Genomic DNA, 13,937 nt, shown 5'->3' on the forward strand with positions numbered 1-13,937 from the left:
CTGTTTTTTAAACCAATATAAACTGGTGCTAGCTCCTGTTTATGGACACTTCTTTCTGTCTAAGAGCAGTTTATTTTGGTTTAACTTAAAGTTGTTCCTAACAGACTTAAGGTAGACCAAGTAAGCCTGTTTTAAAGTGCAATAAGTGTCCATGCAGCCTTTTACACTGATTAACTAAATTTAGTTTAAAATAATACTGCAGTTAAACTGGTTCAGCTCAGCATGTAGACATGCCCTTAGTGGGAGACAAAAAAACAAGAAGTGGAGAATTCTGTCCTAGGGACTTGCTAAAGACATCCCTGCATGCCACATCCTTCTCAAATAGTAAGCTCAAGCATTTCTGAATGTGGTGTAGTAGTTGGAGCCTGAGACTAGAAGTCATGAGTTCTGGGTTCAGTTTTCAGTTCTTCCACTAACTTGCTGTCTGATCTTGACTATTTTGTGATTCACGGTCTCCATCTATAATAAGGGGATGATTATTTGTAGGAATAATGTGGGCCAACTGACAAGGGTAAACTGCTTTTGAGATTCCCAGATAAAACGAGTTGTATGTGTATTTTGAGTGCACCTCTCACAGATGTATGAAGAATTATTGCAGAGAAGCTGACTTGAATTTCCACTCTGATATCCTGCCTAGAAATAGTGTTTCATTCGTGTCTTGGTAATAAATGTTGCAACGTAATGGTGAAACTTTTTTCCTCCTACAGAATTTGGGAAGAGATCCAGAAGATTGAAGCTAATGAATTTCATTACCAAGAACAGGTACTAGTTAATCTTCATAGTTGCTTTCTGTGTGTAGCTTGTGTGTCAGAGGATTTGCAAAATTCTGATCTCGCAATACTTTGAAAACATAGATGAGATAAGGCAGAACGAGAATGTGTTAGAATTCATATTCTAGGTAGAGAAATGTTAGACTTTTGACTTGTGAAATTGTCCTTTAACAAAACCAAAACACAACTCGAATTTTTTGCATGTGGTGTTCTTCCAAGGGCTGTCATCCCTTTCTTCACTTTTTGATCATCTTTCCTTGCTTATTATGGTCAGTTTCTCTTTATCTTCCGATCTATATTGTGAAATCCTTGCAGATGGAACCTTGTCTTGTTTACCAGTAAGGTGCTATGAATGCTAATGTTGCCCTCCCCGCCCTCCTTCTCCTCCCCCAAGCATTTCTGCATACTCTGTTTTGTGGAGAAACAGCTCTTGGTACTGTGACACTTTGGAGCACTTAACACATCAGCGCTGCTTTCTGTAATAAGGGGTGGAGGGTGAGTTTGGCCCAGAAGTGGTAAGGTGTTAATGCAATCCTTGTTCGCTATTAAAGCATTAAACAGTTAAGTGTGGTCTGTGGTTTTGTGTCAGGTTATCACTGGCTTACTCCCATTGTAATAAAAGCTTTTTAACCTTTTAAGAAAGATACAGGAAAAGAAGGAGAAACACTTAAAAGCATTTAAAATGGAAAGTATTAAGGCTTTCGTTGTAACAGTATCCCATTATTCCCTTTCCCTTTAGCTAGTCTCTTACAGGAAAGATGCCTGTTTGACGGTATTTTCAATGGTATTAACTGTCTCTTTTGAGGAAAAGAGAAAAGGTTAGTTTAGATCAGTGGTTCTCAAACTTTTTGTATTGGTTACCCCTTTCACACAGCAAGCCTCTGAATGTGACCCCCCCCCAAAAAAAATTAAAAATAGGGGTTTTTAATTTAATTTAATGGGGGCTTGGGTTGTCAGCCCCATGCGTGGTTGATGGACAGCTCACAACCCCCACGTAATAACCTCGTGACCCCCAGTTTGAGAACCCCTGGTTTAGATGGTTTGGAGCTGTTGTTGAAGTCCAACTTTGCTTCCTTTAAGACAAAACAAGACACACATACACACTAAGTGGGAGAGAAGGATAGCAAAGATAACAAATGCACCATGGGTAACTTCAGAAATTAAGGCGTTTCTGAATTGTGGACTGGAGTTAGGCTAAATAGCTGAACTAGTGCAGCTGAAATCACAGCTTCCGAGTTCCTCTCGGGTGTGATTACCAGGTGGTACAACTGGCACTTGTTAAAAAACTAGGGTCAGCTACTGTTTGTATATGCCAGTGGTTCTCAACCTATTTACCATTGTGGGACACACATGTGGGCTGCATCCAATACTGCCTGTATGGCACTGAGGATCTCACATGGGCTGCAGCTCTGTGCTGATTGGGCTGCAAGTGTCCCATGGGCCGCAGGTTGAGAACCTCTGGTATATGCCTTGCATCCACATGTTCTAACCAGTGGCATCTTGCAATGCCTTTTTTTCCTAGTGTAAACAGACCCATAATTGTAGCCAGGATAATACGGTTATTCTTTTTGCTTTTGTAAAAGTACAATCCGATCTAACTTCTCTGCAGATAGTCACAAGATAGGGAGAAAGTAGAAACCTTTTCATTCATGTTTCTTCTTAAGGATGAGCCCTCTAATGTTGCAGGGGTGGGGAGAAGTGGGTGTTTGAGCACCATGAGTAAGGATTTGTTTATGAATTGCATTTAGGCTCAGTAACCAAAACTAAAACTCAACAAGTGCAGCACACAATAAACTCTATTTAGGAAAAAAAGTGAACATTTCAGATGTCTGATGAGTGAAACACCATTTTACTTGTTTACAGACTGATCCAGTTGATTATGTGGAAAGCCTTTGTGAAAATATGCAGTTGTTTCAGAAAGAGGACTTTTTGACAGGAGACCAGCTTTTGTTTGAATACAAACCTGATGTAAGTAGCACTGTAGCTCTGAACATGTATTTGAGGTGTAAAAGTTTGGGAAATTCAGACCTATTGGAATGGGTTTTCTAGGTTACTTGCATCACTTCTGAAATGAAAAAAAATTTAGAAAGCAAATCGCTTGGTTACAGATCTACTCTTAACCTTTTGTTTTCTGGATTTTCAGAATAATTTTAAGTTTTACAGCTTGACAGACACAGCTAAAGTTGCATTTGAACTCAGATATTGGTTTATCTTTGTAGGTCATTGCTGATGCCCTTAACCAGCTCTGCCCTCAGAGAGCCAACCTGGTTCTGCTGTCTGCTGCCAACGAAGGAAAATGTCATCTGAAGGAGAGATGGTTTGGGACACAGTACAGTGAGGAAGGTAAATGACCGTTTGAGGTATCTGAGGTGACAGAGGCTATTAAACAGGGTGGCAATACAGCATGCAAGTACACAGGAGGATGATTTCTCAACTCTGATCTTGACCTTATTATGAGTCAGTAGAGGCTTAGGTGCTTTGTCCTATTCTATAGCTACTCTTTTCTGTCTGTGGCATGGGCTGAGTCCCCCTCTCTATGCCTGATAGGGAGGTCCTTTTGTTACAGGGTCTTTTTTGGGAGGTGGAGAGTCATGGTGAGTCTTCCAGTTCCTCAAGTCAGTACTGAATAGAGATTAAAACTTACATAATGAAGGCTAAGGCAATATGTTTTTGGTAACGTGATGCTAATGCACACAGCCTTGCGTTTAAAGCATGACTATTGTTTATAAGTTTGCTTAAAGTGAGGTTTGAGCAGAGGCTTAAGAGGAGACAGGAAAGGTGAGCCAAATGGCATCAGGAAAGGATACCCAGTCTTTTGGCTGACAGGCATGGAGAGAATCATCTAAAGGAAAGAATTATTATTCAAAGAATCTGTAGCTAGATAGCTTATCTGCTTTCAATTTAATGTTTTTCACAGATATTGATAAATACTGGAGTGATTTATGGGCCAGTGACTTTCAGTTAAATGAGGACTTGCACCTACCTGAAGAAAATAAATATATAGGTGAGTGAGACACCAGTATTTAGTGGACTCTGTCATTTTTGTCTTCCCTGACATTCCCTTTGAGGATAGGGGTTTTCCTAGGACATGGTCTTTGTTTTCCTTTTTTATGAATGTTTAGTTTATTTAAAAACTGTTTCTACTGAAATAGATAAAAATTCAGAAACAATTGTTTCCATATTTTCTATTACAGACTCTTATAAGTTTAAATTTTTGGCCAAATTTGACCTGACAATGTCTCTTATTTTAAAATACTCCTTAGTACAAGGACCAGGTAACCAAGCAGAGCAGCCATGGTGCACTCGTGAATCGCTTGCATACAGCTATGAACAATGGTACCTGGATTATTGAGAGAGCAGTGTAAGGTTATTCCCTTCTCTTCTGGGGAGGGAAACACAGACCCTTAAATAGCATCTGGATCTTTTAATAGAAGCAAAAAAACCCAACAAACTTCTCTTGAATAGGCTATAAAAGGCCTCCTCTCTTTACAGTGCAATGACCCATCCATTCTTCACGGAAGGGCAGTGTGCAACTGAATGTACTATAGTGACATGAGAGAGGACAGCAGCCTGCCTACAGTTTTGAAATCTGCACACTTGTGTTAATGGCTGTGGAATTGAGATACAGTAACCCACATATTCTGTTTTTACATTAGCCACTGACTTCACTCTGAAAGCACCTGATTGCCCGGAGTCGGAATATCCTGTCAAAATACTAAGCACACAACAAGGCTGTCTGTGGTACAGGAAGGATGATAAATTCAAAATTCCTAAAGGTAATGCCTATTAACTGATATATTACACACAATATGCAAAGCAAAACTTTTCATATGCAGTAGTAGTCATCTAAAATAGTTCTAGACATTTATTTAGAGTTAGGACTTGTAGCTTCACTTCCATCTGATTTCCAAACAGCACTGAGCATCACTCTAGTTGCCATTGCACTTGTAACCCCCCTTTTGTGTTTAGCTCCTTGTTTAGGTGGCTTAGGGTTGGAGCTTGGTGTTCAGATTTTTGGCTAGGGAGTTATAATCCTTCACGACATAATCCTCCCCCCCCCCCAGTTAGTTGTTCAAAAATCTTGCTTCTGCTCCTCTTCCCTACCATTCCTAGTTTCAGTTGGTGTTGCTGTCTGAGGTTTAGAATGTGAAGTCTTGAGGACATCCATTCCTCATTTGGACTGTTGTTTCATTGGATTTTGCCTGACTATTGTTTATAAGCCTACTTGAAGTGATTGTTGTTAAATTCTAGGTGCCAGTTGCTTGCGTTTGGCCTAGAAATTGTGGTAGTCCCTAGAGGCCCTAATCAAAGTGACTGGGTTCCATTGTGTGAGGCACTACACATACATATCCGCAAACCCCAAAAAGACCGTTCCAGCCCAAGAGTTTACAGTTTAGGTAACTAATTCAAGTGTGACTTGCAGGCAGCAGCATGTGGTCTCTTTAGACCCTTCATTTTTGTTCATGTGCTGGCAATTTTCTCCCTGTCTGCTATCACTGTTGCATTAAAATATTGTATAATTTCTCTGTTTCATTAATCTCTATTCTGCACTACTTTAAAGTAATGTGTTCCTCTTTCAGGGCTTTGTGTCCCAAAGGCAAGGATTCCACATCTTTCAAAATTGAAAAGACACAATTTCATGCACGTCCCGTCTATGGAGAGCTGTCCAGCACAGCAGTTTTTACTAACTGAAATACCAGACCATGTTGTCTGGGGATTTTCTTTAGGGCTACCAATGGGATGATTCATTAACTCACCTTTTGGTTTGTGTTTTTAAGGGACTGTTAAGGAAAAGTTAGCACATGTGACTCCATTTTGGTTTGGGGCCCACTATTGTTTAAATGCCAGCACATCATACACCAGGAGGAGTGATCCTTAGATACTGAATCCCTGTGAAAATTCTCCTCCTTGTCTCCAGCCTGCCTTGACTCCCAGTATCTGGTTTTTGTCAGTCTCTAACTCCCTGTCTCTTGGCCTTGATGTGAGGCCTCCCATCCTGATAATAAAGGTTACTGATGCATGGCTTTAGGACCATGCTGTTTAATTAACATACTGGTTTAGCACGAGGAATGCACCAAGCAGGGATAGGTGGTAGATAAGACAAGGGTTTGTTTATTGGCTAAGGTTTCTGATGCACAAGGGCAACATGCTTTGCTAAAAAGTATATAACCTTTGTATAATCTGTAATCGGGGTCCCCTCCTGGCTAGCAGGGGGGCACCACGCTCGAGCGTAATAAACTTAGTGTCTTTTGGGAACTCTGCAGTTGTGGACTTTATGTGCCTCAGCCTAGATTCGAACTGTGCGTGTCCTACCAGTTGTAATTCGTAGCATTTGTGTGCGTGTCCTACCAGGTGTAATTCGCAGCAGTTGTGTGCATGTCCTCTCAGGTGTAATTTGTAACAGGATAACTCTTTTGCTTAGAGCTAAGCAGCTCTAAAGGCCAATGCTAGAGCCATGTTTTAAGAATCCCTAAAGACTCAGTAAAGTATATTTCAGGACTAGGCACCAAGAGTGCAATTCCTGGAGCTGGAAAAGCACCTAATCTCTTTAGGTCTCATTTCACCATATGTAAAATGTAGATATGTAGATGATACTAATGGTGAAATGAGACGCTGCTTCACAAGATTGTCGAGTGGAACCCGTTAATGTTTGTAGAGAGCTTTGACATTGTTTAATGGTTAGTGCTATAGAAGTGTAGATTGTTGTTATACCTCTCATACAGTGAGAACCATGAAAACAAATATTTATTATTTACCACTCAGTGGCACTATAGCTGATGTATAGGCTTGGAAGGATTAGATTTTTATCAGTAAATGTCCATTTCACTGTACATATAAACTGACATCAATGATAATCGAAATTTACTGATAGGTAAAGTAAGAAAAATGCTGCTTGAGAACTTATTAAAGTTTGATGTAAGGATATTTACTTTATGTATTTTGACATGTGACATTGACAATTTGTAATTTAATGGTTATAAAGCTTTATCTTTTTGAACATCAGTGACTACTGTCATTAAATAATTGTTTCCTCTCCAGTTGTCTGACCCCCTTCTAATTACCTGTAACAGTGAACATTTAAACTGATTTTAAAAAAAAGAAGGAAGTGCTTAAAAATAAACATCAATACTATTCATCAACATTTTTTTAAATCAAATTCTGCCAAGCCTACTATAATCTGATAGTTATTTCCCATTCTAAGTACTGGGAAATATTGCAGTATTTCCATTACCACACTTTAATAACTGCTTGACAAATGGAGAGTTCTTTTGACGGTGTAACTGAGGGCAGAATTTTTCAGACAGAGTATCTTACTCTGGAAAGGAATCCACTTTGAGTTTGCAGGCTTGGTGGTTATAAGAACTGTAGGTTTTTCCCTTTAAACTGAAAAAATGTGACTTGGAATCCTTGAGACTCAATAAATGTGGAAACAATGTTGCCATTTTTGAGTTATGTTTTCAAGCAGGTGGCATTTCAGTTTTCAATTAGTGACGCTCTTTTAGGGTTTGTATATTTTTAGAAATTGTTGTTGTACAACCTTTGCATTGCTTTTAAATAAAAGTATAACATTAATTTTTGGAAAATATAATCCAAATGCGTAAAGATAAGGTCTCTGCCTCAGTCAGTTTACAATCTGGTTATGTATTGTCCGTTATCAAACTAAAATGCCTCTTAACTCCCACAGTATAAATGTATTGTCGTGTCCCCCCACCCACCAAAAGTTCAATTGTTACCCAATATTTTGAAGTGAAGGTTTAAAGAGTAAGTGGGGACGGAAGGGAACTACTTTGGTGATTTAATACAGATAAAAATGTTGTCTCAGCTGAACAGACATTGTCACGTGGGGTTCAAATAAAATAACTGACAGGAAACAACAAATGGGGTGAAGGAAAAAACAGTTAAATGTTTAAAGCTGCATGTGTTTCTGCAGTTGCTCATTTGTGGGTTTTTGGGTTTTTTCCAGCTTATATACGTTTCCATCTGATATCTCCACTGATTCAGCAGTCTGCAGAGAAGTAAGAATTACCTTTCTCATGCTTATCTTGCAGAGCAGCCAAAATTCCTATATAGGGTTAAAAACAAACCCCACCCCTCCAATTAACTTGAAGATAGAGGAAACCCAATTGTTATGTTCTTTCATGTTCTTTACAGTTCAGTAGTTTTAGGGGAATGGTTTATTGGGAAGGGGAGAAGTATTCGTGTAGGAGAAGGGAAGTGTGTAAGATTTTTGGTACAGTTTTCCCATGGCAAAGGGCAGGGAAAATTAAAGTGACAGAATAGTAGCAGTGCATCTGCTCGAACAGAATGTTTCTGCAAAGGCTTTGTGCTGAAAAGATTTGCCTGTTGTAGACACTATAGCCAACGACTTGGGGAAAAGTGTGTAGGTGAGGGGGAAAGAGATTGAGAGCACCAGTTGGAGAGCTATAATATGTGAGCACATTGGATTACAGTTCAGCATGTGCAACTCATCCTCCCATTCATGGCACTCCTACTATCCCCGAGGTCAGACTATCAGTTGTAACAAACAGTATAGTGACTTTATCATAAGACCACTAAGGAGCTGCAAGGGAGGAGTGGGTTTTTTATATATCTTTGTAAAACTATTTTTCTGAAGGTATTGGTCTGAACTTTTAACCAGAAGCACTTGGTTCTAATTCTCTATGGCACTCAGAATTTTTAACTGGCTTAAAAGGACTTTTTCTTAAAGTAATCTTTTTATACCTGTTAAATCCTAATCATAGCAACTACCACTTCAAATAAAGCTCTCTCTCTCAAATTCCTTTAGCATATTTTCTATATTAACATCCCAATATTCAACAAACACACTACTATGAGCTGATGTTTCTTGAAATATACATTATTTATTCCAGTTGGATTTTAAACCACATATAGTAGGGGTTGCTTGTGTACTATCCTGATGTGCCTTGTAAAATAAATAACTTCTCTTTTCTCATCTGATGCAAAAGTATTTTAATTAATGCCAAAATGACCTCTAGGTAGTCCTGTGTTTTTTGATAGAGAGAGAAATTCACAGCTCTGTGTTTGTAGACTTCTGCATTACCCAGGACTAAATTTCTTGCAGAATACAAGTCCGTTTTTTAAATTTGGATTTTGTGATTTAAGTCTTAAATGTCTTTAGCTATTTAGTGAAATAATTCTCTAGGACACTTTGGCATATACCCTCAGACCCACTGACTTATTAGTGGTTTGTGTTTTTTCTCTTCCTTTTTGGGTTCCCACTTTTACCCTTTTCTTCATGCAGTGTGGTGCTTTTTGATACTTTTGTAAATATCCTCACCCACAACCTTGCCGAACCAGCATATGAAGCTGATGTTGCTCAACTGGAATACAAGCTGGTAGCTGGAGAGCATGGTTTAGTCATTCGAGTGAAAGGATTCAATCATAAACTACCAGTAAGTACTAGCAGTCTGTTTTCACTACTGTTAAGTCAACCAGCCATTTGCTGGGCATCATTTTCTAAACTATTCACAGCTCTGTCCTTAAATATTGGTGTCTATTAGTGGTCTTGCAACCCATTAATGGTTTTGTATACAGTTTAAAAAAAAAATCAGTCTTCCTGTTATGATGCTCACAAATCTGCAAGAGCAGAGAGACTGTAAGTTTCCAGGTTAGCAGGAAGGCATAGTGACAGGGATCGATGCTTGTGGGAGTGCAGGGGGGCATCACACCCAGCATGAAGTGCAGGAGACATTCAAGAAAGCTGGGTGTGGAACAGTGTTCCAGAGGTGATCAGATGAATTTATTAAAGGTTAACAAATTCTTCCCCCACACCACCCTCCTTCTTCCCCCCGCTGACTTACTCAGGACATGGCAGCCTCAAATGCTGTTGCTCTCTGGAGGCTGATGGGATGAGGAAGAGTAAGGGCTTGTCTGCACTACAACTATTACTGGGTCAAGGGACTTGGTTACAACACGGTTAAAACTTGTAGGGTAGATTTAACAAGGTGAAAGCCTTGGATAGTTCAAATTGCAACTGGGTCCTTTGACTTGATTACAGTTGTAGTATCTATGGGGCCAAAGTGTATCCTTTGAAATATACACAGCAAAATCTTCAACATGAGGGAGAAGGAAAATCATGGGTGTGGAGAGAATTGAGGCGCTGATCTGTACTGCATTCTGCAATTATTTAATGCATTCTCAGCTTCCATTAGTATACATAATTTTTAAAATGCACTCTTCCCCCCCCTGCCCCCTTGTAGAGATACAGTAGTCAAAATAAACAAATGTTCTGCTGCCTTATTAAAGGAGACCTGCAAAGGAGGGATAATAGATTAGTGCATGCATGCAACAGGATTTGTTTGTGCTTATCCTTTATTTTAGAAATATCAGGAATACTGAGTCTTGTCCTCCCTGTCTTTTTGGGGGACGAGAGAACTGGAATGGGGGCTTTTGCAGCCCCCCATTGAAGGGGCATGGTTGTTGAATCTTTCACAAGGAGAGATTTTTTTCCAACTGTTTAGAATGCCTAATAATCAAAACAGACCCTGGAGATTTAAACAGTCTTGACTGAATTCCCTTTCCCTTCTGACTTGTTCAGGTATTTTGTGACGTCATCCTACTAATTCTCTAGTTGTCCAAAAAATAGAGAAGGTTCTGAATTTCTAATATAGGGAAAATGGTCTAGATTTCACATTCATCCTCTTCAGCAAATAATGTTCTCCTATTTGGTAAAAATAGCTTAGAAAACAACTTCTTTTTTTCTTTCCAGCTGCTCTTTCAGCTCATCATTGACCATTTGTCTGACTTCAGTTTTACTCCAGCGGTTTTTGAGATGATAACGGAGCAGCTAAAAAAGACCTATTTTAACATCCTCATAAAACCGGAGACCCTGGCCAAGTGAGTGTCTGTGGAGAGATTAAATGTGGATGGGCTTTTTCTGGTTTAGGTGGAGGTATAGTTAGAGTGGAGTTTTCTCTGCTTTCATTATGTTGTCATGCAGCTGCAGGAGTTCCCTGTTACAAGGATAAATTATTGTGCAGTATTCTGCATAGTCAGTGAATGCAATGAATCTTGGCGTCCTCAAGAATAGAGCACAGAACTTAAATGGTAACATTCTGCTTTATGGTAAGTGCTGGTGCAGCTGATTACATGACAAAGCAGAGGTATTTTTTTCATTCATATAAGGGGATGTGTATTGAGTAAATTACAAACCAACAAAAATCAGTATTAAACTCTTGTCATGCCATCTAATATCAAGAGAGGATGGCGTGAGTGGAGGAGAGAGGTGATTTGAGACCAGTAGAATCAGGCCAATCAGAGCTAATTTTACATACTAATATTAAAGGAAGTTGCAAATCTATTTCACAGTGGTGAGAGGGGTTTGTAAAAAATCTCCACTGACAAGGGCAGAAGTTAAAAAGAATTCTTGATAAAGCTCATGGACATTAATCTGACACTATTTTTATAAAAAGGCACATTTATGACACTTATACGGGTATGTGCCTGACATCATCATTTGAATTAAGAATTGGGGGGAAAAATAAACCTCTGATTTTAGTCTCCCCCAAACAAAATTATTTCTGATTTTTCTGAAAGCTGCAGTGGAGACCAGTTTGGATACTCTAAAGCGTTTTTGTCTGCTTATAATAACCAATACAGTTCTTATCCTTTAAGATGAGACAGAAGTGAGCAGGAAAATACCCATTGCAGAAAGAAGATACAATAATTGTCTGATGTTACCTTAGAGACCACAGATTACCCTACGTTGATTTTACTCTGCAAGCGATAAACATAACTGTTAACTGGCAATCATGTTTAATGTCTAAAACTGCCTCTAAAATCATATAAGCCTTGTACCTCCTGTTCCAAAACACACATGATGCACTTTGTAGAGACAAAACTCATCCATTTCCTGGGGTTTGGCTTTATTAATTAAAGGAATTAGTAATAAGAATGCTCAGTCCATGCCCTTGGTCTGCTCTCAACACAGCTCGGTACAGAAGCCCGCCTCTTCCCTCTATTGCTTGCTGATGGAAGATGGGGCAGGACTGGCTTCAGCCCTTTTTGGCAGGACCCTGTAACAACTGTCTTGTCTTGTCTTGATTTCAGTGTGAGGTTTGCCAACCCCATCACATTGGATGCTCTTTAATAAATGAAGATGTTTCTTACAACTAATTTTATGGTGTAACAGAACTATCACAGGCTAAAGCCCAAGCCCGGCAGGCTACGCAGCAGTGAAACAGCCCTGTAGCCTGATCCCCATGAGCTCAAGTTGGCTGGCACAGGCCAGCCGCGAGTTATCTAGTTGGTGTGTAGACATACCCATCTTGTCACAGCTAAATACAAGTTTTAGCATAAGTAGTTGGCACATATTCTAAGGGACCATTTAAGCTGAAGTGGGCTGTTAACACTCCTATAGTCATAGGACAAAATTGGGGAGTTAGTGGGTTACAGATTGTTGTAATAAGCCATAAATCCAGTGTCTTTATTAAGACCATGCTTTTTAATGTCTAGCAAAATTATGAATTTAAGCTCCCAGGTTTGTCTTTTGAAAGTGTTATGAAGGTTTTCTTTGAGGATGAGAACTGATAGGTTAGAAATAGAATAATTGTTTTGTTAAGAGTTCACCCACTGGTGATAGGGTGTTTTTGTCTTTTATCATTTTCCTATGTGAATTCATTTGAGACATAGTGATATTTGTCTGGTTTCACCCACATAGTTGTTGGGGCATTTGTTGCACTGAATGAAGTACACCACATGTTGTGATAACCTGTGTAGGATGGGACCCATGGATCTTTAAAGGTGTGTTGTTGGGGGGTGTTGATTGTTGATGTTGCAGAGGAGATATATCTGCAGGTTTTGCATCTGTTCTGGCAGGGTCTGATACTGCTTTGATTTGGTGTGTCCTGGTCTATGGGGAACTTACTTCTGATGATGGGGGGAGGGGTGTTTGAAGGCTAAAAGACGGGGTTCAGGAAACTTTTTTTTTTTCAGGATGGAGACCCCATATGATTCCCAGTTTGGGATGGTAGGTGAGAACTTAGGGTGTGAGGTCAAAGGAGGTTCAATTTCTGTATTTAAGTGGGTTCTCAAGGTATTTGGTTGGCCTGTTCCATGATGCAGTCTGTTTCTCTGGGGGAATGTCCTTATTTAATGAAGGCAGTGTTAAGGCAGCAGTTCTCAAACTATGGGGTTGTCAGGGCTGGCATTAGACTTGCTGGGACCCAGGGCTAAAGCTGAAGCCCGGGGCCCAGGCTTTGGCCTTGGGTGGCTAGGCTCAGGTTACAGGCCCCCCACCCGGGCAGAAGCCCTTGAACTTCAGCTTTGGCCCCCACCACCACCTGGGATGGCGGGGCTCAGGCTTTGGTCCCTGCCTTCTGGGGTCATGTAGTAATTTTTGTTGTCAGAAGGAGGTCGCAGTGCAATGAAGTTTGAGAATCCCTGCATTAAGGTATATATCCTGGACTTTCTCCATGGAGCATGTTCTGTGATGTATCAGTTCCTGGCTGTATATAACAGACTTCTTGATGTATTTGGGATTATTAATGGATCTACGAAGGTAGGCGTGGTGATTTGTGGGTTTCTTGTCGATTGTTGTCTATAGGGTTCCATTGTTGAAGTTGATCCTAGTGTCCAGGAAGTTGATGCCAGTGTGGGAGTGTTCCGGAGAGAATTTAATGGGCGGGTGGTGGTTGTTGAAAGTGGTGGTGTAAATCTGTGAGGGAGTTCGTTGGTGCGGAGAATGAAATTTCATTATGTGTATCGGGTATATCATTGGTTTCGTGGGTTGTCCCCAAAAATTCTTCAATCTATAATCCACTTCTGGTCCTGTGACTACAGGGGTGTTAATGGGCCACTTGGCCTTGAATGTTCCCTTAGAATACGTGCTAATTTATGCTAAACTATCTGTTAGACCAGGGGTCTCGAAGTCCTGGCCCATGTGCCATCTGCAGCCTGAGAACCTCCCCACTGTGGCCTGCAGAGGAGAGAGGCATGCAGGCACCCTGCTGGCAATGTCCCCCGCAGCTTCTATTGGCTGGGGGAAAAGGGACGGAGATACCATCACTAGTTGCCAGGCAGAGTCAGCCATGGAGGCAGCGTCACTTTTTTACACAATGAAGATAAACAAATCAAAATACTGAACAGAACTCTCTGGTGCCCACCTCGCTGCAGTTCTGAAGGTTTCAACTGCTCAGTCACTGAGGC

At 40.2% G+C, this 13,937-nt stretch overlaps 1 protein-coding gene across 1 annotated transcript in view; it reads left to right on the forward strand.

The window, feature by feature from the left end:
• The window catches only part of NRDC (nardilysin convertase), a 46,596-nt gene that overhangs the window by 20,169 nt on the left and 12,490 nt on the right, over positions 1–13,937 (forward strand). The window contains exons 14-21 of the mRNA XM_048861476.2: positions 708–762; positions 2,634–2,738; positions 2,990–3,113; positions 3,688–3,774; positions 4,427–4,546; positions 7,735–7,786; positions 9,034–9,184; positions 10,501–10,628. Coding sequence (XP_048717433.2) covers positions 708–762; positions 2,634–2,738; positions 2,990–3,113; positions 3,688–3,774; positions 4,427–4,546; positions 7,735–7,786; positions 9,034–9,184; positions 10,501–10,628 — 822 coding nt within the window. The remainder of the gene's footprint in view (positions 1–707; positions 763–2,633; positions 2,739–2,989; positions 3,114–3,687; positions 3,775–4,426; positions 4,547–7,734; positions 7,787–9,033; positions 9,185–10,500; positions 10,629–13,937) is intronic.

This window comes from Caretta caretta, chromosome 8 (assembly GCF_965140235.1).
Source record: "Caretta caretta isolate rCarCar2 chromosome 8, rCarCar1.hap1, whole genome shotgun sequence".
NCBI classification, from domain to species: Eukaryota; Metazoa; Chordata; order Testudines; family Cheloniidae; genus Caretta; species Caretta caretta.